This window comes from Lineus longissimus, chromosome 12 (assembly GCF_910592395.1).
Source record: "Lineus longissimus chromosome 12, tnLinLong1.2, whole genome shotgun sequence".
Taxonomy (NCBI): domain Eukaryota; kingdom Metazoa; phylum Nemertea; class Pilidiophora; order Heteronemertea; family Lineidae; genus Lineus; species Lineus longissimus.
In genome coordinates, this window is record NC_088319.1 from 10,365,923 (window position 1) to 10,393,103 (window position 27,181).

The 27,181-nt window shown below is 40.7% G+C and overlaps 1 protein-coding gene across 4 annotated transcripts in view; it reads right to left on the bottom strand.

The window, feature by feature from the left end:
• Positions 1 to 27,181, bottom strand: part of LOC135496657 (D-glucuronyl C5-epimerase-like) — a 141,036-nt gene that overhangs the window by 55,435 nt on the left and 58,420 nt on the right. For all 4 annotated transcript variants that reach the window (XM_064786098.1, XM_064786096.1, XM_064786097.1 and 1 more), the window contains one exon: positions 6,225 to 6,356. In XM_064786098.1, coding sequence (XP_064642168.1) covers positions 6,225 to 6,340 — 116 coding nt within the window. In that variant the 5' untranslated portion in view covers positions 6,341 to 6,356. The remainder of the gene's footprint in view (positions 1 to 6,224; positions 6,357 to 27,181) is intronic.

A 27,181-nucleotide genomic window follows, 5' to 3' on the forward strand; every position in this document is an offset into this window, starting at 1 on the left:
TATTTGGGCCAGTGCAGCTACAATCTCTTATGACATAGCTTACAAGAAAGGATAATGTCAACAGAAAGTATTAACTCTACAGAAAGCTTTTAGCAGTCAAACAAAGATTGAGAGGAACGCCTCGAACAATCCATGGTCTTTGTCAACTGAAAGGTTCAGGTTCATCACTCTGATGTCCTCTGGACATCAGGTATAGATTAACGACAAACAATAGCTGTTGTGACAAATGACAGGTAATGAATAAATGACTTCATCGTTAGAGGAAACATCAGGTGAGCTCTGGCAATTCCAAATCCTGCTTTTTGTTTCAAACTGAAAGGCTTTCCTTTTTAAGACAGGAGTGCCTCTGCAGTAGGCGAACATTTACTTTATTTGACACTGGCACCATTAGCTTCTTTGAGAGCTGGAACACAGAGGATGCAATTTGCAGTTCCACAATCTTCATTAAAGCGAACTTCGTACTAGCAATACAATGCCTTTACTGCGCCTCAGTCAGTAGCCAAGCAATTGATGCATCATCGAGTCACACGTGAGTTTCCTAATGGAACCCTATTGCGGGCCCTATCATCCGCATGTTCATCAGGCCGAGTCCAGCTTACTGATCTGCGCGGGACTGTTAAACAGGAATTGAGAAGGTTCATTTTCACCGCCCGAGAAAATGTAAAAAGTAGGACGAAACGTTGGTCGTGTGAAATATCCTTTCAGTGAGAAAAGGCTGCCTAATTTCATTGGCTTTACTTTTTGAGGCGAGACTCCCACGATCCTATTACAACTGCCATTGGCTTCTTGTAGCTACAGAGTGCCAAACAAAGTGGAGTGTGTCAATTCATTTCGACCAAATGGCAGATTCTCAAGTATCTTATTACTTCCTCAACAGCTAACTTCCTTAGTTACAGTATTTCTAATAACAAACCCCTTCACTGGGCAATCCTCAGCGAATTATTACCTGTACCAAATTGGAAAGAAACCCAAGACTTGCACTCACAGAATCACTATGGCTACCACTGAAGGACATTGGTTTCAGTTCTGAAACAAACTGAAACAATGTGACAGAATACAAAACACTCGGTATTTGCTGCAAAATATTACAAGAACTGCAAACCCACTCGTGATGCAATAAACCGAGCTGTATTTCCTTCCTGCTCCTCAATATCAAAGGCAGTTGTTGCATGAATGCATGCGATCACTGCGTCTTTCTTTCTATCCCATTACAGCAATGTAAGAAGGAATGGCAAAGATTCGTGTCGCTGTTTCTGCAAATGTTGCAGGTTCCACTAAGAGGCAATGGCCATTGCAGGATTGATGTCCCAAATTGACATTGATGTCCCAAATTGACATCAGTCCTCGTCATCTCTGAAGTCCTAGGTTCGACCCTCGGTTGGAGCACATACTGCCAAATAGGTTTGCAGCCACTGCTTCGGCAAACAGTGCAGGTTGCACCTTGAGGTGGGATGAAACTCTTATGTGCCACTATGGTAAGGCCCCAATTGGACTTGTTGGCCTAGTGACTCCATCTTCAGTCAGATGTATCAATTAGTGAAATTTAATAAAAGTTGTTTCAGTTTTTATTTGTCATCTATCTCCCCTTTATCCTGACTTTCCTGCAGTCTTTCTTTCTCACAATCGCACGTGACAATATTACTAACAGGATTGGCGATTTTTTTTCAAGCAATGGTTGCATGACTACATGGGATTGTTGTTTGAAAGGCACCTTCATTACAAGATATTGCATTAGCAAAAAGACGCTGAAGCAATTTAGTACAGACATTGTGCAAATTGCGTAAATGACATTAGCTAAAATGTAGGATGGAACGCATAAATGAATGCAGATTTGCACGGACATATCAGCAATAGACCTCCTCTTTCTTTTTTTTATCGATTCAATCCAGCTCGTCATCTTCCAGAGGCAGGCAATTTTTATGTAATACACAGGTCTAGGTTGTCGAACACATTCCCACTAGATTTTAAACATATCCAGGCCTTTCGATTGCAAAGTTTTTACACTGTTTAACGGTGTAAGAGGGCACCACATGTACCAAAATTAGCCCAAAAATTATTTAAAACATTTTTGTTAAGGGGGAACTGACCCTGCTGGAGCTATTTCTGCACCTGAAAATGCTCAATTCTGCTCCTAAATGCCATAAATCAATGCCTGAAACACCCAAATCTGTCATTTTCATGTGGAGACAGAGAATAAGAGACATACTTCAAATTGTGGCCACTGAAATTTTGACTAACTTCGACCGTTTGCAACGACAAATGTCCTCAAAATAGGCTTAATAGTGAAAAAGGCATTTCCCAAAAGTGGGTTAAAAAATTACAAGGTGTGAGGGTGTCCATGTAATTAAAAGGCCTGATATCATGAGCACATCTGCTGAGTGAGGCATCTTATAACCTATTTCTTAGCTCGCAAGAACATCTCATCATTACGAGGTGTCATTGACCACTTTTTGTGGAGCCAGGCACCGTAAAAAACAGACTTTTGATTTTATTGGTCTGTGTAAGCGAACTTAACTTTTAGTTGCTAGATAACAGACATTTATTACCTCTCCTAACCCCCTCAAAAGACTTTTGCTGATTTTTTTGGGGGTACCCGGCGTCATTTTGTTTGCAAATCACCATGATTTACCAAAGGGGCACAAACCCTGCATAGTGAAAAGTGGTCAATCTTTCGTCCTCGACTCCAAAAATGACTTGAAAGGGCATATTTCAAGTTAACATGACAAGTATCTCCCATTGTGACATTTGGAAAGAGAGGATATTAATCCAACAGGAATCTCACTAGGGCACAGTTTTTCTCAAAAGAGAACATCAATGGTGATATACGACCTTCTAATGGAAACCAAGTCATTTGAGAAATCCAGGAAGCGACAAGGGAAAGGGTTGCTACCCGCATCAAGGTGACAACAATAGTCCATATAACTAGGTATACGTTTCATCGCAGTTTTCACTTTGGTAAAGAAAATATGTACATGTACTCAGAAGTAGAACCCTGTTCAAGAACAACATATGGGCCTTGAACTTCAGTTCCTTTTCTTATCATGGGTGCGGTAAGTTATACAAGGAACAGTTGCTCAACTGGCGTTAACAGTAATATTCGACATGAACCGGCGTGGCTTTCAAGGAACTAAAATTCCTGGCTCTACACAATGAAAAGTCCAGGGGCCATTGTGCTATCTGGATTAAACTTTGGTTGGGAAATGTGCTATAGTTTTACCTAAAGGTAAAATTTGATGAGAGGCCCCAGGGCCTGGCGGTGGGTACAATGCACAAAACATGGAAAGTACCTGGTAGGTCTCTTTCAATCTCAATGTTGTTAACATATTGATATGCCTATATCATGCTTTATACCAAAGAATGACAAATCGTATTATTTATTAGTGAAATTTAACTCTTTCAGTGCCCAGGATTTGGGCATTTTTGGGCATTGTCACTACCCAAAATCTCACAAAAATAATTGAGATACACTCATCAAAATTCTTCAAAACCTTTGTCTTTACCTCCTGTTTCAATAAAACAGCAGTAATAAGTAGGGGCATACTAGGATTATGTTCTAAATTTTTTTGAGGGAGTGGTATTTTTGGCCGATTTTCACCATTTTTCACCTAAAATGAGGGGTGGCAAACCCCACCCCACCCTCTCAGTCGAAAAAATTATTCAATTTGGACGCCCCAGGCCAGAGAAACCATATGAACCACATTTGAGTAGCTGGGGACATCTGGTGTCGTCTGGAGGAACTAAAATACCTTAATATTTAGGACGTACATGTACGTCCTTGGCACTGAAAGAGTTAAGAGCTTGAGCCCTTGAAGAGTAGGTCCAATTGAAAATCTGGGTGATATGTAATGAAGACTGACACACCAACCATTTAGTCACTCTAGCTACAGCCAAAGGCTTTAAAATGGCAAAAATATGATTTCCAAGATGATCACCTGCCAAAAGAAGAAAAAAAGAAAAAGAAAATTGTATCATACAAGTGAAAAAAGAAGAAAACTTTGTTTGCCCTGAAGCGGGATAGAACCCACAACCTTTGGAGTCATACAAGAGCGTGAAATTCAAATCAAGTTAACACTAGGTCAACGCAGATATTTGTTCAGTGACGCCAACTGGTAGTATCAGTGAAAACTTTTCCAATTTTATATCAAAACCTACCTGAATGCAGACTTTCCAAACTTTATTACAAGCCTCTGTCTATTGGAATAAAGCGACAAAAAATTTATTTGTAATTTATGCCTTTACCGTAAGAAGAATTTAAGTCGAACTGTGCTTGGCTGTTCTTCCTCATGGCCAGATTTGAAGTGCCCAGGTCTTACGGTTACAAACGTGCACCATGTTGATGGATGGAGGGACAGACGCCATTCTGAATAGTTATTTTACCAGCTCTGCTGACTTTCATCAGCTGAGCTAACAATGAAAATTTGGTCAAATCAAAAGCTCGGGTATGTCATGCATCCCAATTGGAAGTACATGTCATAAACTTTAGAGATGATAGAGCCATTAGATAGAGCCATTAGTCCATTTTGTGATTTTAGTTGTCACATCTGGCCCAGTGGTGGCCAAGTCGAGAATTAGATCGGACCAAAATTCAGTGTCAGAGGTCATCTGACCCAGGGGGGACCTATGTACGAAGTTTCAAGTTCAAAGCCATAGCAGTAAAGAAATGTGCCAGTGTTTTCGAAATAGGATACGACGACCGACGATGGACACTGCGTTATTGTCTAGACTCACCGTATGGGTGAACCAATGAAATGGCCAAGGGCCATTGTACTCACTGTATAGATACTTCATCCTGGTTAAGAAAAATGCTACATGTATAGTACACAGGTCAAAACAAAGTCCGTACGACATGTGATGTATCGATGCTTGGAGTAACTAACATACAAATATCATCGAAAACAAGTCACTAATAAGCGAGATATTGCACTTTTTCCCTTTTTTAGTTTTGGCCTCCTGGTGGCCAAGTCGAGAATCAGATCGGATCGAAATTTGGTGTCTGAGGTTACATGACGTAGAGAGTCGTGTGTACCGAAGTGTGTTCGTGTGTTCAAGTTCATAGCTTTAGTGGTTAATAAACGTGCCATAGTTACACCCAAACGGCCAATTCACACCATTTGACCTATGTGACCTTGAAAATTAGGTCAAATCAATAACCCATAGGATATGTGATGTATCCTTGCTAGCATAAAACTTTTATTGAAAACGGGTCACTCATAAGAGAGATATCACACTTTTTAAGTTTCCACTTCTGGCCCCCTGGTGGCCAAGTCAAGAATCAGATCGGACTGAAATTCATTGTCAGAGGTCGGCTGACTTAAGGGGTCGTGTGTACAAAGTTTCAAGTTCATAGCCCTAGCAGTTAAGAAACGTGCCACTGTTTTTGAAATAGGATACGACGACGGACGACGGACACTGCGGTATTGAGGGAACATTGCCGGTGATGGTAATGATGATGATTGCCTTTGCAATGGTTAATTTTGTCAGTTCACCTTAGAGCATGTGCTTTGATTCAAAGGCAATCATCTGGGCTGTGGAAAAATACCTCGTTTTTCAGATTACACATGACAATACAACTTCCAAGTAAGGATAACCTCGAGGGTTAAACTCTCACAATATATCAAATACAATTATCACGTGAATTATCGACGTGCTTTAATTCTCTCACGAGATCTTGATGAAGCCAATTCCACCAAATGAAAGCGACAAATATGATGGGCAAATTGACAATTATCGTCTTACAAATGGGTGCGAAAATCTAATTTTGCCGCAGATGGTATTTTGATTTCTTTCAAAGTGTGGGGAAGGATGTAACGAGATTACGTTGATATTACAAAGACTGAGAGAAAGTTTTTAAATGTGAAAGATCGCTAATTCTTTATTTCCTGGACTCGTAAAACTGTCAAATTTTTTCCTGCTCCCTAAATTACTCTCTTTTTCATTGCACAAAGTCCCAAAATAAGCTCTGAATTTCCCTTTAGGCTATTTGCAGTTACGTGACCTCAGATTTGAGAAAGGGCATGTAGGGTAGGTAGGTAGAATAAAGGTTTCTTTTAAAGGTTTTGGCCGCGGCCCATGACCATGAAAAGTTACGTTGGGGGTTCAATTGAAAAATATTTCACCCACCAACATTTCACCCACCAAAAGTTTTTTAGGGACTGGGAAGATGTTTTCCAAATGAACAAAGACGCCTGAAGAAAAAGCTCCCGAGAAAGAAATCGTCAACTTACCGATAGAAGTTGTTGTCCTGTTTTGTGACGTCATTACATTTGGTCCATAGCGATATCGTCATAAACATCACAGCGAGAATAATGAAAAGAACGAACACCTTCAGATTCAGCCTCATGCTTCTGAGCCACGGCCTGCAACGACAAGAAACAAACACAAATTTACCAACTATGTTATGAGGTTGTTTTACTCGTCTTGGGTGTAAGGGACAACATTACTGTTACCGTGAAATTTTCAAAAAGCTTAAATTTGGCGAATTTACTCAATTTCACTTGGCAATAGTCTAAATACCGCATTTGCTGCTGAAAATTTAATCACCCTGAGAATCAAAATCCTGAACTTCGTTCATTACGTGCCAAATTCAGGTTCCGAGTTGTCTGATATTCCTGAATTCCGAGTCCCTCGATTGGCCGTCGAGGAAAACAGCGCTTTGTTTGAAGACAGGATGAAGTTTTATTCAACTTGTGCATTCGGATCTGGGGATCTTGGTGAACACGATAATTGAAGTTTCACATTAAAGGTGCCATCTGATAGGCTGCAATAAGTGAAAAGCTTTTGTTTTTCTTGCTTGTTGATCTTTTGCTTCGTCACACGGTCTTGTCAGATTTAAGTGTTTATAACGGCCACGTCAGAGTGAACTTAGGTTTGACTGCTGAGAGAAGTCATCAAAAACCTTTCTGGCGACCCCTGGTTAATCTTGGCAACCCAACACACTACTCATAGAAGTTGGAAAACCCGGTATTCCTAATCCTACTCTACGATCCCGAAATGCCACCGCCAGCAAGCACCAACAGCAGTAGATTTATTAAATGAGCTGAGAAGGACACCACTTTATTTGACAACAGACAACACAAGCCTACCAAGATTTATCGCAACAAGGCCAGAGACCGCAGAGCAATTTTCGAAAATGGTTGCAGACGTTTTTGTTGGAGGAAAACAAGTAATCAGATGGAGAAAGAGGCTGCAGGTGATGCGTAAATCTTTGATGATTGAGAAGAAAATTATTATGGTCTCATGTGTCTACGTCGCCGTGTCCCCAGGGTTAATCACGTCGCATTATAGACCAGGGAGCATCGAGAGATTGCATCATTGAGATTTTAAGCAAAACAGGACATATTTAGCCTTTTTTTAAAGAAAAACAAGCATTTTTCAAAAATAAAAGTTTAAATTTCTTGCAAAGGGTAACAGAATATCTGAATCTGAATAGTGATCGTTTAAATCTTTTGAAATCTTGCAGTAAACGTTGAAAAAAATATGGGTAATGGCACGGTGTATGGCTTTTAAAGTTGAAAATGTCTGATTAGGCCACGTGTTTTTTATTTCTTGGTTTACGGGACCGACCGACTTGCTTTTTCGGGATTTTGGAAAAAAAATTAAATCTGAAAATCATAGATTTTTTTATTTTATTTTCCGCCCGACCCATCATAATTATATAAAATAATGAGAAATAAAATAAAATCCACTGTATAGAGCAGTGTGATAACCAATGTTTGTGCACTTTCACAACTTATCAGCCATCTAGATGAGGGAAATAGCCCCGACTAAGACATTGCGCCTTGTTCTGAAAAAAAGTGAACTTTGATTCCAGCAGTATTCGGTTAATTTTATTTCTTCCGATCATACATAGCTATTTGGGTTATTTTTATTTTTTATTTTATTTCGACCACCCGACCATACATTTTTAAAAGCTCTTCCCGTAAACCAAGAAATAAAAAACATGTAGCCTTACAGGTTAACAATTTTGCACTGAATGTGCTGAAGTTCACTTATTTTTTTATACTGGAGTTGACTGCATTTTTCAAATCCAAAGCCAGTTTTAACAAAATCTTCAATTCTGTTTATTTCATTCTATCTGCTGCACCAATTTTATCAGAACTTTGCACAACTCAAACCCATAAAGAACAAAACATTGATTTTATAAGCTCAAGATTTGACTGTCAATTTTTCGACTTGCTGTCAGAAATCCAACGAAACGAAGCTACAGTCAATATCCTGGATCCATCCCAATGAAAAATATATTGATTTTGTAACAATTTCGACCTTATCACCATATTGATTTTCGATCAAGTTGTATGCGTATTGATCAAGATGGTAAATTCACATCCATCAGGAACGGAGATGATACTTGATTATACATGTTATAGTAGTTTACTATTAGGCTGATAGTTCTACAGCTATATGTCACATTCATTCTGAACAGGGCATATTAAGCAAATTAAATTTTTCTGGGTGCTTTTTTGGCCGATTTTGTGAATATTTGCGCTTATGAAATTTTCCACAAATTGCCATAACAGACGATATCACAACCAGTCCTCACCTAAATGGAGAACTCAATATATACAATTTTGAACCTCAATGTGGCAACCTAATATTTCTTAGACAAAAATCATGCACAATCTATGCACTCTCACAACATCTTATCATCGTATTGTGCCTTTCTTTACCATTCAAGCAAGAAAACAGCTCCTAACACCGGTGGTCTTGCAAAGCTGCCACAGCAACAACGGCCAAAACGGGGACCTCTTTAACCACGTTTTTCAGCGCCATCACCAAACCTAAATGGGATTTCGCATGACCAGCGATTCAACCTACTTTTCACATATTCTCGAGCGGTGAAAATAAACAGGATGTCCGGCGCACGTCAATTAGCTTGATTTCTGAAACTTGCGTATGACTTATGATGCATCTATTGCTTTGATACCGATTGAGGCACGGGAAGGGCATGGTATTGCTTGTACGAAAGTCCCTTTAACACTAAAATATGGCATGATCAATCCATAAGCCTACCTGAGAGTGTGTTGAAAGCCTTTCATGCAGCTTTCTGGTGCCTAGTATTTCATCCACAGAACTTCTGAATAGGGCCTGGGTCAACCTCCATTTATAGACTCAATGCTCAACTAACGGAACTGATATTACATTTTATACAACAAAATCACCAAACCTCCCATCTCCTATTGGTAAACAATTCACCAGAAGGAACAGTTGATCCAATATCTATAGACGAGACAAAACGATGGTATAACAGCAGTTGTCACGGTTGTTCAGACCATCTGTAATCACAGTTAGCTGAAGCAACAGGTGAATTGCAAGTATTCATGATGATAACAGAATCATGATGAAACCACCTCATGGAACCATCTGTTGATCAACCAATTTGTTGAACACGCCAACAATTCCATTCAGAAATGCACGTATGACTTGATGATGCAACAACTGCTTTGATACCGACCTAGGCGCGGTAAGGGAATTGAATTGCTAAGGGAATTGAATTGCTCGTACAAAGTTTGCTTTAACTAATATTTATGACACTCACTAAAGATAATCATTCATCATCATCCTTCGAGTAATTTTACCATCTGACAACACAGAATTAGTTTTCGGAAATCGTCACTAAATCCCAATGCAAAGACAGGAACCCCCGGCCAGGAAACATCAACAGGCTTCAATTTCTAAGAACAACTTGGAAGAATATGTTCTACCTTAACTCATCTGTGAAATATATTTTGTCTCGTAAATCACTTTAGGCAGAGCATACGCTTCATTGATGCAACTACATTTGTCATCAGAGGTGTCTTAGCCTGCAGGGAGAGGATGATATATCATGGCTTTCCTGATGCAGCTTTCGTTAGATGGTGGAATTGAGATGACAGGTCTTTCAGTAGTTTCGTGCAATTCTTTGCGGTCAAAGTTTTAAAATGCCAAGCATTGACGTACATTGGGTGATTTTTAATACTAATGATGGTGAAATATTTTTGCAAGTGACACCGTACTGGAGGTATTGGTTGTATTCTAAATTGCAAGTGTGGAACAAAAGTCTCAATCAGGCACCTTCCCAGTAACTGGTCAAAAGGAGAGTGCCTCCAAAAAGTGTTTTGTGAGACAACCAATAAGATTTTTATTCTCAAACAACTCAAACTAAACACTTAAAAGTGATTCAGGTTACCTTTTGACTCCAACATTTTGTACCTTTGTAGCTACAAAACCAAAAGCGCTGCAACCAAATGTGCTTTACACAGAAAACAATAATACACTTCAACGAATTGTGTGTTATGGGAGTGTCGTGAGCACTTCAGCCTCTTTCATCAAAAGAGGAACATGTACAGCACTCCTCAAATCTTCAAGGGTGTTGAGTGTCAGTCTGCCTTACAGATCGACAGAGTAGTTTTTTTGCCCAAACTTTGGAGCGCTTTCACACCCGTAGATTTTTTCAGATATTTGAGATGATCAAAGAGTTAAGACTGGAAATGCCTAGGTGATCCATTCTCATACGTCATATACCACGTCCCTGCTACCCCAGGGATGAGTAACGCTAGCTGGTTGAAGTTCGGTATTGAGAGATATAGCGAGGTAATTTTAGACTTGATCAAGGTGAGAAGATGCTTTGAGGAAGATTTGGATCCACAAAGAGCCGGATGTTCTTTATAAAGATTTTAATTAATTTTGAACACAGTGAAATTTTCTTCGTAGAAAGTGAAAATATCTCTTATTTTAAGAGATGATTCTTTCATTTACTGATTGGCATAAAATTTCATCATCGCTGTGCGTGGGCATTACAACTTTCACATTACACCCGCAAATACGTTCTCTGTTGTCCTGTATCAATCAACATGTATCATTTGAATGGACTACTGTATTAAACAGGTCTAAAATGTCACAAGGGTTAATATAGCAAAAACAACAGGGTTGTTGATACATTGTTCGCATCAGTTTGATTCCAACTGCTTTCATACTTAATAGAAGTGAAGCAAAATTCTCCAATTTTTCTCCTATTCACTGGTCCCACACATGACCTTCTAGACAATGTTCTCAACACCCAGATATACATGTATTCTTTCAATGAAATGGCCAGGGCCATTGTGCTCACCTCATGTGGAGGAAAGATGGATAAAGAGCATGGTATTGTGTCATGTAGTGTTAGGTTTGATGTAGGTCCAAGCAATTACAATTTCCCCAAAATGGCCAATTTACAGTACATTCGACCTCTGTGACCTTGAAAAGTAGGTCAAATCAAAGAAGACCCGGGTGACACATTGAATGGTTGTTAGAATTAGATGTACCTATGATATAAAATTGGTGCCAATCGGGCAAGTCATTACTAGGAATAATGGCATTTTGAAGAATTTAGGATTTGGCCCCCTCCCTGGAGGCCAAACGGCAAATCAGATCGCACCAAACTTCGGTACCTGAGATCACCTGACCAAGGGGTACATGTGTACTTAATTTGTGATCAATAGTCATTGCAGTTAAGAAACGTGCCATAGTTACGGCCTGACAGCGAATTTACGCCATTTGACCTCTGTGACCTTGACAAGAAGGTCAAATTAAAAACCTGTGTGACATATACTGTATGGTGGTTAGATGTACCCATGATATCAAATTGGTGGCAATCGGGCAAGAAGTTAAGGAATAATCACATTTTTAAGGTTTTTGGATTTTGCCCCCTGGTGGTCAAGTGGTGAATCATATTGGACCAAACTTCGGTCCCTGAGATCACCTGACTAAGGGGTAAATGTGTATCAAATTTGGTATCAATAGTCATTGCAGTTTAGAAACGTGCCATCGTTACATCCTAACGGCCAATTTACACCATTTGACCTCTGTGACCTTGAAAAGGAGGTCAAATCAAAAACCCGGAGGATATATGATGCACCTTTGCTAGAAGTACCTACCAAATTTTTTTCAAAATTTTCCGACTACTATTAAGGGAGATATTGCATATTTTCACTTTTAACGTTTGGCCCCCTGGTGGCCAAACCATGAAACGAATCGGACCGAAACTTGGTCTCCAAGGTGTCATTACATAAGGGTACATGTGTACCAAGTTTCAACTCAATAGCTCTAACAGTTACGAAACGTGCCCTGCTAACGGACGACGGACGACGACGACGACGACGACGACGACGACGACGACGACGGACGACGGACGCCACGGTATGGGATAAGCTCACCTCTGCTAAGAGGTGAGCTAAAAAGGAACAAAGGCTTCTTTTCTATCTCACTGGTCACAGTATCAAGCCATTTGCAACAACACCCAAGACCTTCCGAAATCTCAAATCCAATATGATCCACAGCCCATAAAAAGGTGTTGACAGGAAAAACTAGTTCCATTAAGAAACAACATGTTTTCTCCGTCCCATTAGCCTCTACCCTATGTACCATCATTCCAGGCACTCAGCAGCCCTTGATTGATCGTCCAAAGGCTAGAACAGAGTCAAGAAGGAATAGAAACTGCGCTAGATTATCTGGAAGTCATGGAAGGTTGTAGAAGTGATTCGACTGAGAAAGAGCTAGAGCAGAGTCTAACAAGAAGTGACCGGCCGAAACATTGGATAAGAGGAAAAGTATAGGTTATGGATATGATGTCAAAGGACGAGATCTATCACCAGTGAGGTCATCTTGGTCATATGTGATTGGAAAGAGGTCTTTCTGATCAGACCATTTGTTTCAAAAGACTGGGCTTAAATTAACAGGAGTACTCGGGGTGGGGTGGGGGCATTGGTTTTTTATACATCACCATTTGTTTGATTGGCCAGGATTTTGAGACAGTGCAAAGTGCATGGACCCCTCCTTAGTCTTTCGCTGCTTCCAATACGAGAATTATGACCAGTTCAGATTGCGAGCTCCACATCGAGCAAGGTCTCTATGCCATTTAAATGACTGCAGGTGAAGATAGACAACACAAGAAAACCTCAACATTCACAAAATACATCTAGCCTAGCAGCTACTTTCTGAAATAGCTTTTCCACAATCACTCTGTATAGCGACCAGCTACTTTATCAGAGGAAGAAACTGTATATCACAACTGTCACTTGAGCACCACTCAGCTAAGTGAGATCATGGTTAAAAGGACTTTATTGCCAAAAGGTTGCAGTAGTTAGCAGTCAAAGACATTACAGAACCTTTTGAGGGCGAAATTGACCTGGGGCTGAAATCCATTGTTAACTGGACTGCTAACTACTGCTGTCTATCGGAATTGAAGTTCCTCCTTGTTCAGCCAATCAAATGACTGATGGTGAAGAAATGGAACGCCAGTCAAAACCTTTACCCTGCAATAAAACCTAAAATCCACTTGCGTCTTACTAGCTGCGCTTACACCCGAAATATTGGTGGACCAATTGCACTTACACCACCACATTGCCGCGACAAATTGGTTCGGCAATCCATTGCCGACACAAATTGCCGAGCGAATTTGTCCCACCAAGCTTGATGGTCCAAATTCGCCCGGCTTGTTAAAAGCTCGGCTTTGTCGTGGTGTACGCGCAAATGGATTGGCAATTAGCTAGTTAGATGGTTCGGCTCCAGGCGGCGCTTTCGAAATGGCGCTTTCTGCGTATGCAATTTATTGTTTGCGCGCCATCTGTAGCCGAATTTTATAACTAGCTGCAGCGCTGGTGTAAGCGCTTGGTGGATTTTTGATGGTGCGGCATTGGTTCCCGAACCAAGATTGGTGGTCCATTTTCAGGTGGTGTAAGTGCGGCTACCAATCAACTACTTTCCGCCCTTTGGCCCTAATCAACTCCTGATGATCATTAAAGCCAAGCTATCATTGATTACAGAGAATCATTAGCTACCAATGCAGCCCACCCCACAGTGTTGTTTTTACACCTTGAAAGAAAACATGCTTCCAAAGACACTGATAATAGCCATTCCTCATTCACTGGTCAAAGCTATGAGGAGGCTTATAATTACTATTTCTCATTACTTTTCAAAGTAGCTCTTGATTGTTCCACTTCCCATTAGTGGTCAAAGAAGAAGCTGTTAGTAGTCCAGCCTCATTGAAGCAATTCGTGGTCAAAGGATCATATGATTGTATTCTCCTTCTTCTTCTTCGTCTTCTACTACTTTGTCTGGGTTCTCAGCTAAGATTGTAATCACAGCTTATTGCAGGTCAAAAGATGTTGTTGGCTTTCCTCATTCAATTGTAACCAGAGACTGGTCAGCAGCTTCAGTTACAACGTCGGAGGACGAATAGGTTAGCACTTCTCCAAGTCAAAATCTCATCTTATTAATTGGATATCGTCAAAAGGAAATTGCGATTCTGGAGACTCATGATAAAAACTGTCGAAAGATGAATCCAGACTTTTTAGGCCAGCACTTCCCCATCTTCCCCAATTTGAAATCCAACCTTTATCAAGTAGGAGATCATTAAAGGAACATGCGAATAGATAACAGGGCCTTTCAAAGTAGGCACTTCCCAGGTTGAAGTAGTATGTTTACTAATATAAACCTGGTACCTGTTCTTCGGTTTGCCTTCTCAGAAAGTGAGGCCAGAACCAACGGTCAAATCTAAATAACACCAAACTGATGTCATTTTTATCCAGTCTGCAAAAGCTAAGCTACAACCTGGTTTTAGATTATATCTTCAAAGAGACAAAGTTAACCAATGTAAATCAAACTTTATCCAATGACATCACTTCAATCTGGATATGATTTCTAAATCATTTCAATCTAGATATCATTTCAACATGACGTATCCATTTTCTCTCATATCATGGAAGAGGATGTCATACTTCATAAAACTCAAGCTGGTCTGGCTTAATGGAAATGTGGAGGTGAAGTTATTGAATATATGTCAACAGAGGAGAGCAATATCCTCGTTTCCCCAATAGAGGATCGAAGCAATAATCCTCCTCCTCCTCCTCCTGAAATATTGTAAACTGCCAAATTTTACAGGCATTATCTTTTTGCGGATTTTGTGAACAACTGACAGTTGCCAAAAAATGTGAATTTCATCTTTTGATAATGAAATTTTCTGAAATAATAATCGTAAATTTTCTTCAGAAATTTCACAAATTGCAAAAATAAATACATGTAGGCTCAAAATCTTTGGCTGTTTACACATGGTACAGTAACATATTAACGAATGACTAATCTGAGTCAAATTTGGTTATGCCTTCATCATACTGAACATGTTGTGATGTTGATCATAATAATAATAATAATGTTGGGATTTATATAGCGCAGTATCCAGGCTGTTCGCCCGCTCAAAGCGCTTTACATTATTACCCAGTCTCTCCTGAAACCTTTCAGGGGAACTCAAGGAGCAACTCATACAGCGTTCACTTGATCCTTTCAGACCGGTACCCATTTATACTCCTGGGTGGAAAGAGGCAACTGCAGGGTTAAGTGTCTTGCCCAGGGACACTGAATCAGTATTGTGGTTCCAACCGGAGTCGAACCCACGACCTTTCGGTTATGAGTCCGGCGCTCTAACCATTACTCCACTGATTCCCTCATGACCTCATCATCCCAATAAATTCGATTGAACTTTTAACACAACTAATAACATGACTTTCAACACACGAGCAGAAAAGCCAAAAGACCCAATCAAGGTGTCACTATCTCCTTGTACTCATTATTACTGATGAGGTGACAGGAAGCCTTCAGAATCATCAAGGTGGCTGAGTCTACGTATGTTCCCATGGACACAAGCTGAAAGTAGTCACCATAATCTCATTTAGAACTTCTCTCTTAAGCGCTGCCCACTAAAGTCAAACGCAAAGCTTCTTAAGTCTCTCAATAAGTACTTCAAACATTCACTCCTTGGTCACAATCTGAGATGACCAGAGAATGCTTTCTTTTACAGCAGAATCAGCAACCTATTGAAAGCCACAGCATGTCCCCACACAAAGTCAAAGCCATCTTATCCGAACAGGTACATTCCCCAAGGCTGTGGACTGCAAGTCTGGCTTTCTAAAGAAGACTTCCATAAGTTGGTCTTTCTTTAAACAGAAAGAGCATGAGTTGCTTTCTTAAATAAGGCTTGGATTTGAACAGCATCATGTCAGTTTTGCATAGACATTCTCCTTCACAAGGACAACAAGTTAATACATTTGTCTAAGGTTCCATATCTTCACTCGAATATCGAATATCACACTTGCTGTTATTGATTAACAAGCTGCCAAAGCTGCCAAACCAAGGGGCAATGTTCGAAGTCTACAGGAGAGCAACAAACATTCCATCCCATTGCTGTGCTTGACTGCCAAAGCCACGCAACGTAATACAAGTTGCCCAAGCAAGTGGCAATGTCTGAAGTGTTCAGGAGAGAAACAAGCATTCATTCCGATTGCTGTGATTTGACTGCTTAAGCCATGGACACTGTGTAACAAGTTACCCAAGAAAGTGGCAAAGTCTTTGGTGTTCGTGAAGAGAACTATCAGAAAATATCAGAAGAACCCTCGCTTTGGTTGATCAGCTTTGTATGGTGCCAGGTTTGCAGACTCAAAAGTTGCCTAGCAATGTCCGAGATGTTCTCGAAACAGAGGCAGAAAAAGACGGTTTTGACAGCTGTGCTTTGCATGATAAAGCAAAGGATGGCTAAAACGTTGCCAAATCTCACTTGTTGAAGATATTCTGATTGGACTGAGTTCCTCCAAAGGAGGAGTGACAAGTGCAGCACACACCTCAATAGGTGACTTCCATTAGGCTAATCTAATTTTGGACAAAGCGGTGGCATGAAAATGCAGACGACCAACTCTGAATGGACACCGGAATTGATGAGGATCAATGCTGCAGCTCAATATGGCTAAACAGCTATTGGATTAGGCAGGCCAGAAGGCTCTGGTCAATCGAAGAGGGTCTGGATGATAAATAGAACGGACTGGACAAGACGAAAGATGGGCGATCTCATCTGTCTGGCTGAGGGTCTGTGATAGACTGGCCATAGTCGCATTCATGTCGGTTTCTGGTGCGTATGAACTTTAAGGCTTACTAAAGAAGTATTCTTCAAGAACCTACTAAATGTCATTTTCAAAAGAGAGGATAATTACGAAGCCATATTTGTATCAGCAGACATGACTAACAAGCAAAAGAAGCCAAAAAAGTAATCTTTGGTAGTTTATTTGCAGGTTTTATTTAAAAACATGGACATACGCACATCAATCCTCATTATTACGAGAAACCTCCCACATTGGTGCCCATTATGCGATTGGTCTTTAATCAATTCCAAGTATAACCATCAAAATCATATCACAAGATTTTCTCCTAAACATTTGATCATTTGAAATAATAAACAGGAAAGCAGCTCTGAGCTGTCCTTGTCTTGCATTCCATAATGATTGCCAAAGGTTTTTTTTAAATATTGAATACCAAAATGAAATGGCGTAAGAAGCCCCCCCCCCCCCCACCCAAAGCCAATGACAACAAAATACATAATGCCAAGCAATGGGGCTTTGTATTATCAATAGGTATGGTGCTTTTTACGGACTTGCTATTGAAGTCTGTAAATACTGATGTCTAAAAAGCACATCCAGACATAAAATCACAACTCCTCAAACTGATCTCAGAACCTGCAGCCAATGAAAATGGTAATCCAGCTTTACATTGTAAGTCAACAACAGCCATCAATACACAATAGAATGTGTACAGTATTACCACTGATAAATAGTTTTTATGACAGGAAATAATCAGGAGAACTATTATCAGTCCTCAAAGACAGTTGTTGTTCTCCTTCCTTTTGTTTGTCTAGATAGAACAGGAAGAAAGAATCGGTGATACAGAGAAATGACTATTCTCCCGCTGACAACAATGAAAGCAACAAAGAGACAACCTGGTGTTGATATATGACAAGAATAACACTGTGATTTAGCAAATGAAATGCATATTTTCTCATACAAAACTGTCATTACCGGCAAGCCATTGTCCACAGACTAGCTATAACATTGTGTAACACTTCCCATATGACTACAAGATACACCACCCAACACTGATGTAATGGCTCCTCTTTGATGAAACACGAATGCTATAAGAAACAGAATGTACTGTCATTGTGAAGAGGTGGCCAGTACTTTTGGATACAGGTAATTTTAAGCAGTAGGATAATTGATAATTGTGACCCACCACAACAAAATGAGTCGCATGTCGCACAGAAGATGAGCCTAAAATTACACCAGGACATAATAGAAGAAATTGATGTACTCAGGTGTCACAAAAGGCAGACAACAGTGAAATGAACATCCAGTCCGTCTCAACCTCTCAAGCTCGGAGCGATTTGCGACTTATTCCGTCATGGCAGGTAAAGTCACAATTCGCATATATTACAATACGTTGACGGTGGAGGCAAGTCTGCATGTTGGCATTGGATAGGCCCTTCCATGAAATAAAGAACAGACTGAAAGGCAGATGGTTGAATCTTTTTGGGTTTCGCACCACCAAGAGTTTAGCCAATAACCAGATACTGCTAACAAGCCATTAGACAATACTTTGATTATGTGTCAACTTAAAACATGCACAGCCGGTCGATCCACACAGTGAAGCAACATAATTCAGTGAAAACTCTCCCCACCAAACTCTTCCCATCAACAAGCTCCACAAAGAATGCAGTGCAAGTGGTTGTACTTCTACCAGTGCATCACCATGTTTCCAATCAAACCTCATGGAATCTACTACAAAAGTACAAACAAATTGACACAAGAGTGTTGGCTAATGGTTTGACAGCAGTACCTTCGCAGCACTCAACAGATTGTCGAGCCCCATTCAATGATGCAATGTACAAGCTCAGACCCAACATGAAATAACCACTGCAAAGCCAGGATTGCCTGCACTATGTCAGTCTTCTTCAAACTCACACAAATAAAAAGCACTTCACAGAGACATTTTATATGATTTTTATTATCTTGGAGTATTTAACAAGCATTTTGTAACAGTTGTCGCAATGTGATATTAAATACCCCACTCAAGTTGTGCTATTGAGGAAATTGACAGCCATTAGAGTCGATAAAGCACATAGAATATCACTTCAAAGGGAATTTTTAATGAGCAAAACCAGTGTATGACAATGTTGCAGCATACAAAGCATTGTGTCATGGTTAACAGTGATTAACAGTAGAAGTATTCTCCAACATTTATCATAATCACCAAGGAGACAAAATATCCTCAACTCCGGGCCTTTCGTGCCAAGTCCAGGTTCCGAGTCATCTCATATTCCTGAGTTCCGAGTCCCTCGGTAGTTTCCTTGCAAAAATGGCTCTCTCATGGCATATCTAAAGTTAGAAATATTTAACTGATGCGTACATTCGGATCCAGAGATACTGGGCCTACTGTGGACCAATTTCAAGCACCTTATCCCTACGACGGCATGACGAAGATCAATAAGAAAAGCTTTCACTTATTGCAGCCTATCAGATGGAACCTATAATGTGAAACTTCAACTATCATGTTCCCCAAGATATCAAGATCCGAATGCACAAGTTGAATAAAAACTTTATCCAGCTTTGAACGAAGGGAGTGCTGTTTTCCTCGACGCTCAATCGAGGGACTCGGAATTCAGGAATACGAGAAGACTCGGAACCTGGATTTGGCCCGGAATGCCCGGAGTTCAGGATTTTGATTCTCTGGGGTGATAATAATTATGTCTTTGACAGCAAATTTTATAATGTTCGACGGATCCACAAATAGGTTTTCTCTTACGATCATCCTGTCATGAAATCAACAACAACATCTGCAAAACAGCTTTTCCACTGGAGACTGATGAAAAAACCACCCGATGCCTGCTCTTTCAATTGAGAATTTGTTTATTTATTCCCATAAACAGAAATATATAATCATGTATAGATCACTGTTAAGCACACTAAGACGTAATGATGGCATTTTCTTAGATGCAGCCACATCCACTACACACTTAGAAATAATATTTTTTCAGCCTTTGATAGAGCTTTAATGTTTTTTTGGCCAACGCAAATTATTATGCACCCTGTAGCAGTTTTTCAGCAAAATCAAAAACTCTTAAAGCTTTTTTCAGATTCTCGAAAACATTGATTTTTTTTTCATTTTGCTAAAAAACCTCTAAGAAATGCAAATCTGTGTTGGCCGAAAAACCTTTATACCTCTTTCCAAGAGTGCAGACAGTTCCAAAACCTTGTAAACCCCTATCTCCATGTTAGTACAAATTGCAGACAGTTCCTATTAGCAAACTAGCAAAAAACACCCCAAACAATTCTCCATACCAAAGATCACATAATCACCTCACCATCAAGTGCAGCCAATCAAGACGAACCAGTCCAAACTCCTTTGGGAATCAGCGCCGGTTTTCTCATTCCAAGTGGCCAGCCGCTGCTGATAATCTGTGCCCGGCTGATGAGACTTAACAGAAATACAATTACGCCCCAGATAGAGCCATTCAGGCAATTCGACCAGTTGATTCTGTTTCTTCAGAAATGGTCCCAGCAAATTAATATCGGCCACATGGACATTTTCCAAAATAGCATGTCAGAGGGGATCGCCATTGGTCATGGACGCCAATTCAATCACAACCCGAGCACCGAAGCCAGATTAATTTGAAACAAGAGGCCCAAGGGCCTGGCGCTCAGCTGAAATGGATAGGTGAAGGCAAGGGCCAAGTGTGTGTCGGTACCGTTATTATGAGGCAACGTGAAGCTATAACGTCTAGCACGCAGAAGTGCTGATGCGAAAGACCTTCTTGCTATATCAGTGCATGCTGAAGTACTGAGTTGACGTCACCCTGGTATTATGACGTAAAGTCATTTCTATTGCCGTTGCAGTAGTGGGGTGTGTGATGACGTCAAGGAGTTGTGTGGTGACGTCAAAGAGTGGAGTTCTTGTCTTCATGCAGCGTAGGTGGAACTAATAACATGCACATGGACACAAGGTACATAATTATTACAGTGTATTTTGTGAGGTGGGGTCTGGTGCTTTACAATGGTCAAATGAACCGACTGTTGTCTGGACATTGATGAAGTGGATGCAGCCAAATGTTTGGGACGGTCTTTTTTGTATGTGAAGAAAAGAAGATAAAGAGTTGGTTAACAAAATGAACTTTATTGGTGCGGCAGATATTTGATGCCTTTCGGCAGATATTTGAAGCGCCTTGCGGCAGATATTTGTTGCCTTGCGGCAGATATTTGATAACGCTCTCCGGGAATGGAAAGCAGTAAAACGAGTAAGCACACCTTACTCTGAATGTGGGAACAGCAAGTGCTTTCCTGGACTTGAAATGTGCCAACGACTCCTCTTGCAATAACCAACAACAGTTGATCTGTAAAAAAAGAGAAGAGAAATTAACACTGACTAAATAAAAAGGGTGACATAGACGGGGAAATGTACACCACCGGATACAGTCTGTGCTTGATCAGGCATCGGTCAGATGATATCCTGAACAAGGCATCTATGGAAGCAAATCCAGAAAGAGACTTAACCTTCGAAGGGCACACTTATTACTCAGTGAAAAGTCAGTCCTGTGGGCTGTTTTCCAATTCAAAATAAAAGTGTAACCTCTTTAAATTAGTCTCACAGACTGAACCATAACACTCAACAGCCAACCGTGCCCACATGATGTGAGCCAAGAGCTGGGCTTAAAGATGAGCGAGTGGTGTACTACATTTTGAAAATTGTCTATCGTCTATGACATGTGACAGAACAGGATCTAGTGGACTTAATGATGAGGTACTATCAAATAAGGTGTCCATCAAATGAATCATGAGGGCCTGTTGAGTTATACTCTAAGCCTGTCCTACAGGGCTAGGCTATGGTTTTTGTCTTTTTTACAGCTACAGTACATCCATGCACAGCGCAGTGTACAGACAGTACAGGATTGCAAACCAAAAACATGAGCATTGCTGCGTAACGAAACTGCAGTGGGATTCATACTACGATGTCATAATGTGACTTTCAAAATAATTGTAAACAAACGTAAATGGCGAAATTTGTTGCAAAATTGCCATCCACAACAACTCAGGGACCGTAGCCAAAATGGCCGACGGCGAATTCTCCGGTCGCTAGCGCAGTCCATAAACAAGCATCAATTTTACCAACTTTGGGCGCAAGCCTGGTCATCAAAGTTACAGAACTGTTAGAAATACATCCAAACAACATATATATACAGTTAAAAGTGCATAAAAATCCCGTTTCAACCTCCGGGCGCTACCCTTTTTTCTCCGCCAGACGCCGGGCCCTACCGGTCGTTATTTAGTGCGACCGCCACCAGAGTGTTTATCACGATCTTTCGCCGTTTTAATTGCGCGTTTTAGGCAGATTAATCAATTATTACATGCATGCATTATATATCACCGAAATGATAATTGCGTAGGCTATTTGAAACTAAGTTCAGATATTATTTTTGATCTTTGAATTGAATTTAGGCGAGTGATTTTTGACACCCGGTCGACATATCAGGACTTGCAAAATTCACGCGAGATCGCTTGCTTCATCGGCACGTTTGAAAATCGAATTTCACAAATTCTACAAATATTTATCACATACCATATGTATCACCACAAAGGTAACTCTCTAGACTATTTGAAACCAAGTTCAGATACTTATTTTCACAAAAATTCGAAGCTATGCAAGCGATTTTTCAGTGGTAGAGATCGACGGAAACAAATTTCTCGCTCTAAAATGACATGAGACGAGCACCAACTTTCGCTAATTTGTGCACAAAATTTCCGCAATATTATAAAAAACTATCGATAAATCTGAATTATATAGACTCTTTTCAGTACCTAAACAAATTTCAGGTACATGGTCATGTTGATTAAAAGAGTATCAACCGATTGAACATGAGAAAGTTCACTCATCTTCATTGAAGCAGCGACTACCGCCATTTTTAAATGGTGGCATCTCTTCTATCGATCGGCCAATCAGCGGCACTGCTTGCAAAAAGTTGAGCCACCGCCAAATTTGAAATCGCCAAAATTCAGTCAATGTGCCTGCAGCGCCAACTGGCGGTGAAAACTATATTAATTCCATTAAAAGTAAAAAATGAAAAAATATTAAAAAATATTCAGCCACATTTGAAAACAATATTTGCTCTGTGGACCGAGGTAAAAAGGGAAAGAAATCTAAACGCGAAATGACCTCATTCTCTTAATACAGGTCGGATCGCGCTGATTTTTCGTGTTTTGAGTTCACCTTGGGCAACTCCTAATTTAGCACCGTCAACGAAGTGGCTAGGCCTTCCCAATCAGAAATGTCCAATTTTGTCCACAGATGGGTCCCTAGATGGATGGATGGATTGCAGGACGGACACCATTTGAACAGCTATTCTACTAGCTCCGCTGACTTTGTCAGCTGAGCTAAAAATGGGGCTATAATTTGAGCTTGGGAATGTTAGGTTGTTGTTATGGTATTCTGGGATTAGAGAAGTTGATGTTCCCTGTTAACATGAGACAAATAGAATTGCTTTGTCAACGAATGGTTGAGGAACATGCACTTGATACATCACTCCATCCATGCAGGTTCTACTAAACGTTTCACGATACTGGTAATCCGAAAGGCTTGGTTATTTGGGTTACCACATATTTGTTTGATCAGGCACGGATCCGGGGGAAGGGGGAGAGGACACTTCAAGCCAAAGCTCTTTTTTATTTCTGAAAAATCTTTGAAATTGACCATCAAATCACACTGTTGAGAAAATCTTTGATTTTTATCGTGAGATTCTAAAACGTGAGGACCAAGTGCCCCCTCATTCTCGGCAGGCCTTTCATTTACATGTACGACTCTCTACCCCTTGTAATTTCTTAGCCTATTTAGGAGATATGTTTTTTGCGCTATTCAGTCTAATTTGGGGACATTTTGTCACTGCCAGCTGTTAAAGTAATTCGTAATTTCAGCAGCCAAACGACATCTCTGAAAATGGCAAGCTCCACCAAAAATGACATACTTTGTTTTGGGGGTTTTAGGCATTACGTTATGGGATTTGGGAGCAAAATTGGGCATGCTGAGGTGCAGAAAATTCTTGAGGGTTGTTTTTCTTGAAATTTTGAAAAATTGATACTTTTAAAAAAATTAGCTTCCCCTAATTTGGGGAAGTGTGGTGCCCTCTTCAACGTTAAACGGTGTGAAAACTGCAATTGAGAGGACTGAATCCGCCCCGGTAGATGATGACTGTGTCAGATAATCTGTTGGTCAGATCACATCAAAGACAGCGAGCTGATGATCAACCAAAAATATGCACAAGATGTTTCTTCTTTGTGAAGCTGAAACCAAACAGATATCTTTATGAAGTTACCTCTATTTTTCTCTGTGCTTTGAGTAGTAACAAGGATTCTGTCAGATACCATGGGTAATGTACTGACCTCTCAAGTTCTCTCTGTAGTTATAGAAGTACAACGATTCTATCAGATACCATGTACTTTTGGGTAGGTACTTCGTGACAAAAAGGGGGCAACACCCAACCAATATGAGGAATAGCCATTGGATAGGAGCTGATTTATCTTGCGAGAGCCCCCTATTGTCAGCATCTGGTAACTAGTTCTAGATAAGATGTTTCTTTGACTTTATCAATTATAACATATGAACTACAGTGGCACCTCCCTTAGCGGACACCTCTATATAAAGGACAACCTCTCTGTTATGGACACTAGGTATGATCCCAAATCAGTTGTTTCCAATCAATTTGACCTCTCTAATCAGGACACCTCTTTATCAAGGACAGCATTTGTCAGTCCCAAGGGTGTCCTTCAAAGAGAGGTTCTACTGTATAAGCAGACTGGTCACCTTCACAGATAACCATACGATGTACAACTTTACACTCACAGCCATATTTTCGACAATAATTTTTCCTCCACAGCAACCTTTATTGCATCGAGGGATGCAGAAAAACGTCAGCGGAAACAGTAGTGAGAGCTCCGGGAAGAGTAACAGTATCCGCGAGATACCCACACTAGTTCTTCAATATTCTGTGCCGATACATCGTTTCTATAGATACGACACAAATACATTTTAACTTTCAGGAGCTAGGCATTTTATAGTGTTTGAAATTGATTTGCTGGCTACATTGTAATGTACTACTACTCTTGAAGTGGCCAAGATGAGATGCCAGAGTCCGCATTTCTGTCATGATTCAATTCAAGGGTATGTTGTGGTAAATAAAGGGGTGAAGCGTCGATCCAGAGCGGTTGACAACGATGGCATACTTTACAATGCGTAGTCTGTTACTTGAATCACCTCACTTAGAAAGGGTATTAACCGTAGTTCAAGTTGCTTGATCTTTTAACCTTACTGTCGGTATCAAAATCATGATAAAAAAGAGGATTAAAGGATTTTCAATCACAATTATTTGTACAACAATCAGATTGACATACAATGTAACCTTGATATTATACGAACATTTCAGGTTGTACATGTATATCCAAATTATCAGAGACACAGTAGATTGATTGAGACAACTTGGGAAAGCAAAATAAGAAAGCCATTTTGCCTAATGTGCCATGTGCAGCTTTCACATAAACTAGAGTGTTGAGCCTAACATGCTTATCCATGTGAATTGTTGAATTTGTTTCCAGAACGTAGGTACATAATGGGCAAATTCAAACTATACTCTCCTCCTAAACTTAAGAAGACGCTCTAGACATTTTGGAGGGAGATCCATTCTCCAACAGTCATCGTGGCAGTGTATGACTCTTATTCTGTGAGCATTTACTTCATGTGACACCGGTGTAACGTTACATACATACATAATCTAGGAAAGTCTAGAGGACAGGTGACTCGCTTCCACAGAGTCATGACAAGAGGCGACAGGGAGAAAAAGAGGCGTTTAGCGCACCCCCCCCCCCCAACCACCATCACAAGCAAGCCAGCAACACCCGATTATCTCACTCTTTGCATCGAAATACGCTATTCTGTTGTTAAGATAACCTTAATCTGGTCAAGTGGAAGGTCATGCGGATTATATATCAATGACCCAATCAGTACATGTTAGCTTAACTTCGTGATATAAGTCGCCCTCATATCCCTTTGAGGTTTTCGAGACAACAAACCGGATAAAATGCTGTCTGCAAAACTGACCCGAAGTTATTTCAAGGCTTCATCATGGGGGATTGAACCCCTGCAGCACACGCCTGCTGAGCTGCTCGACATTCGGGGAGCCGCCCACCCCAACAAAGAGGCAATAGTGGTCCTTGATGCCGACAAGCCAAGACAAGCAATCACATTCGGTGAACTCAAGACCAAGACAGAGCAGCTGGCCGCGGGGATGATACGACAAGGCCTGCAGACGGGGGACAGAGTAGCCCTTCTCTGCCCCACCTCGCTTGAGTACTCTATCTGTGAGTATGCCATGGTGAGGACCGGTGCCATCCTGATTCGGTTTCACGTCAGTGTCAAGTCAAGTGATTCTCTCAAGTTTGTGCTGAATCACACCAAATGTCGCTGGCTGATCGCACATACTGGCGACAGAGGTGAAAATTATCCCATGTTGACGGATATGATCCCCAGTCTGGCAGAGCAAGGACCATCTGTTCAACTTGGAGCAGATCTACCACACCTTGAAACTATTTTCATGATTTCTTCTGAAGCCGACTCGTACCCAGGAACATTACCGTGGACAACATTATTCGAAGGGATCAAAGTTGACGACCTAGCAAGGATGCGGCAACGTCAAGCAACCGTTGACGGTGACATGATCCATGGTGTTTATTGTACCTCAGGCAGCAGTGGAAACCCTAAATTCGTTGCAGTATCGGGTCATTGGATGAATAATGGCTTCCGCTCAGTTTTCATGCGGATGGGCCTGAAAGATTCAGATAAAGTAATGGGTGATCGGCCTATGTGTTACGGAGGGGGAAGCACTTCAGCTACCCTTGCCATCGGATTGACGTATTTCTCCGTGAAGACCCCGACAGCAGGACCAGAGGCCCAGAAAGGACTGGACTTCTTCTTCAAGTGTATAGAGGTCGAGGGTATTAGCGTGCCTATTATGTTCCCATATATGCTGCATGAGCTCCTTGAACGTGTCCAAGCTGGCATGGATATTAGCAAGATTAAGATGAGCTTGACAGGAGGTGAGGTTGTTCAGAAGGACTTACTACGTGGTTTGTATGAGTTGGGCTACCCTATGGTAAATATTTATGCTGGTACTGAGATAGGTGGAATCTGCTCCTCTCTGACCAGTGATCCCATTGATATCAAGGTCAAGAAAACTGGTATTGGATGTGACAATGAGGTTAAGATCATTGATGATAACGGAGTGATCGTACCTATCGGATCAGCGGGTGAGGTGTGCGTC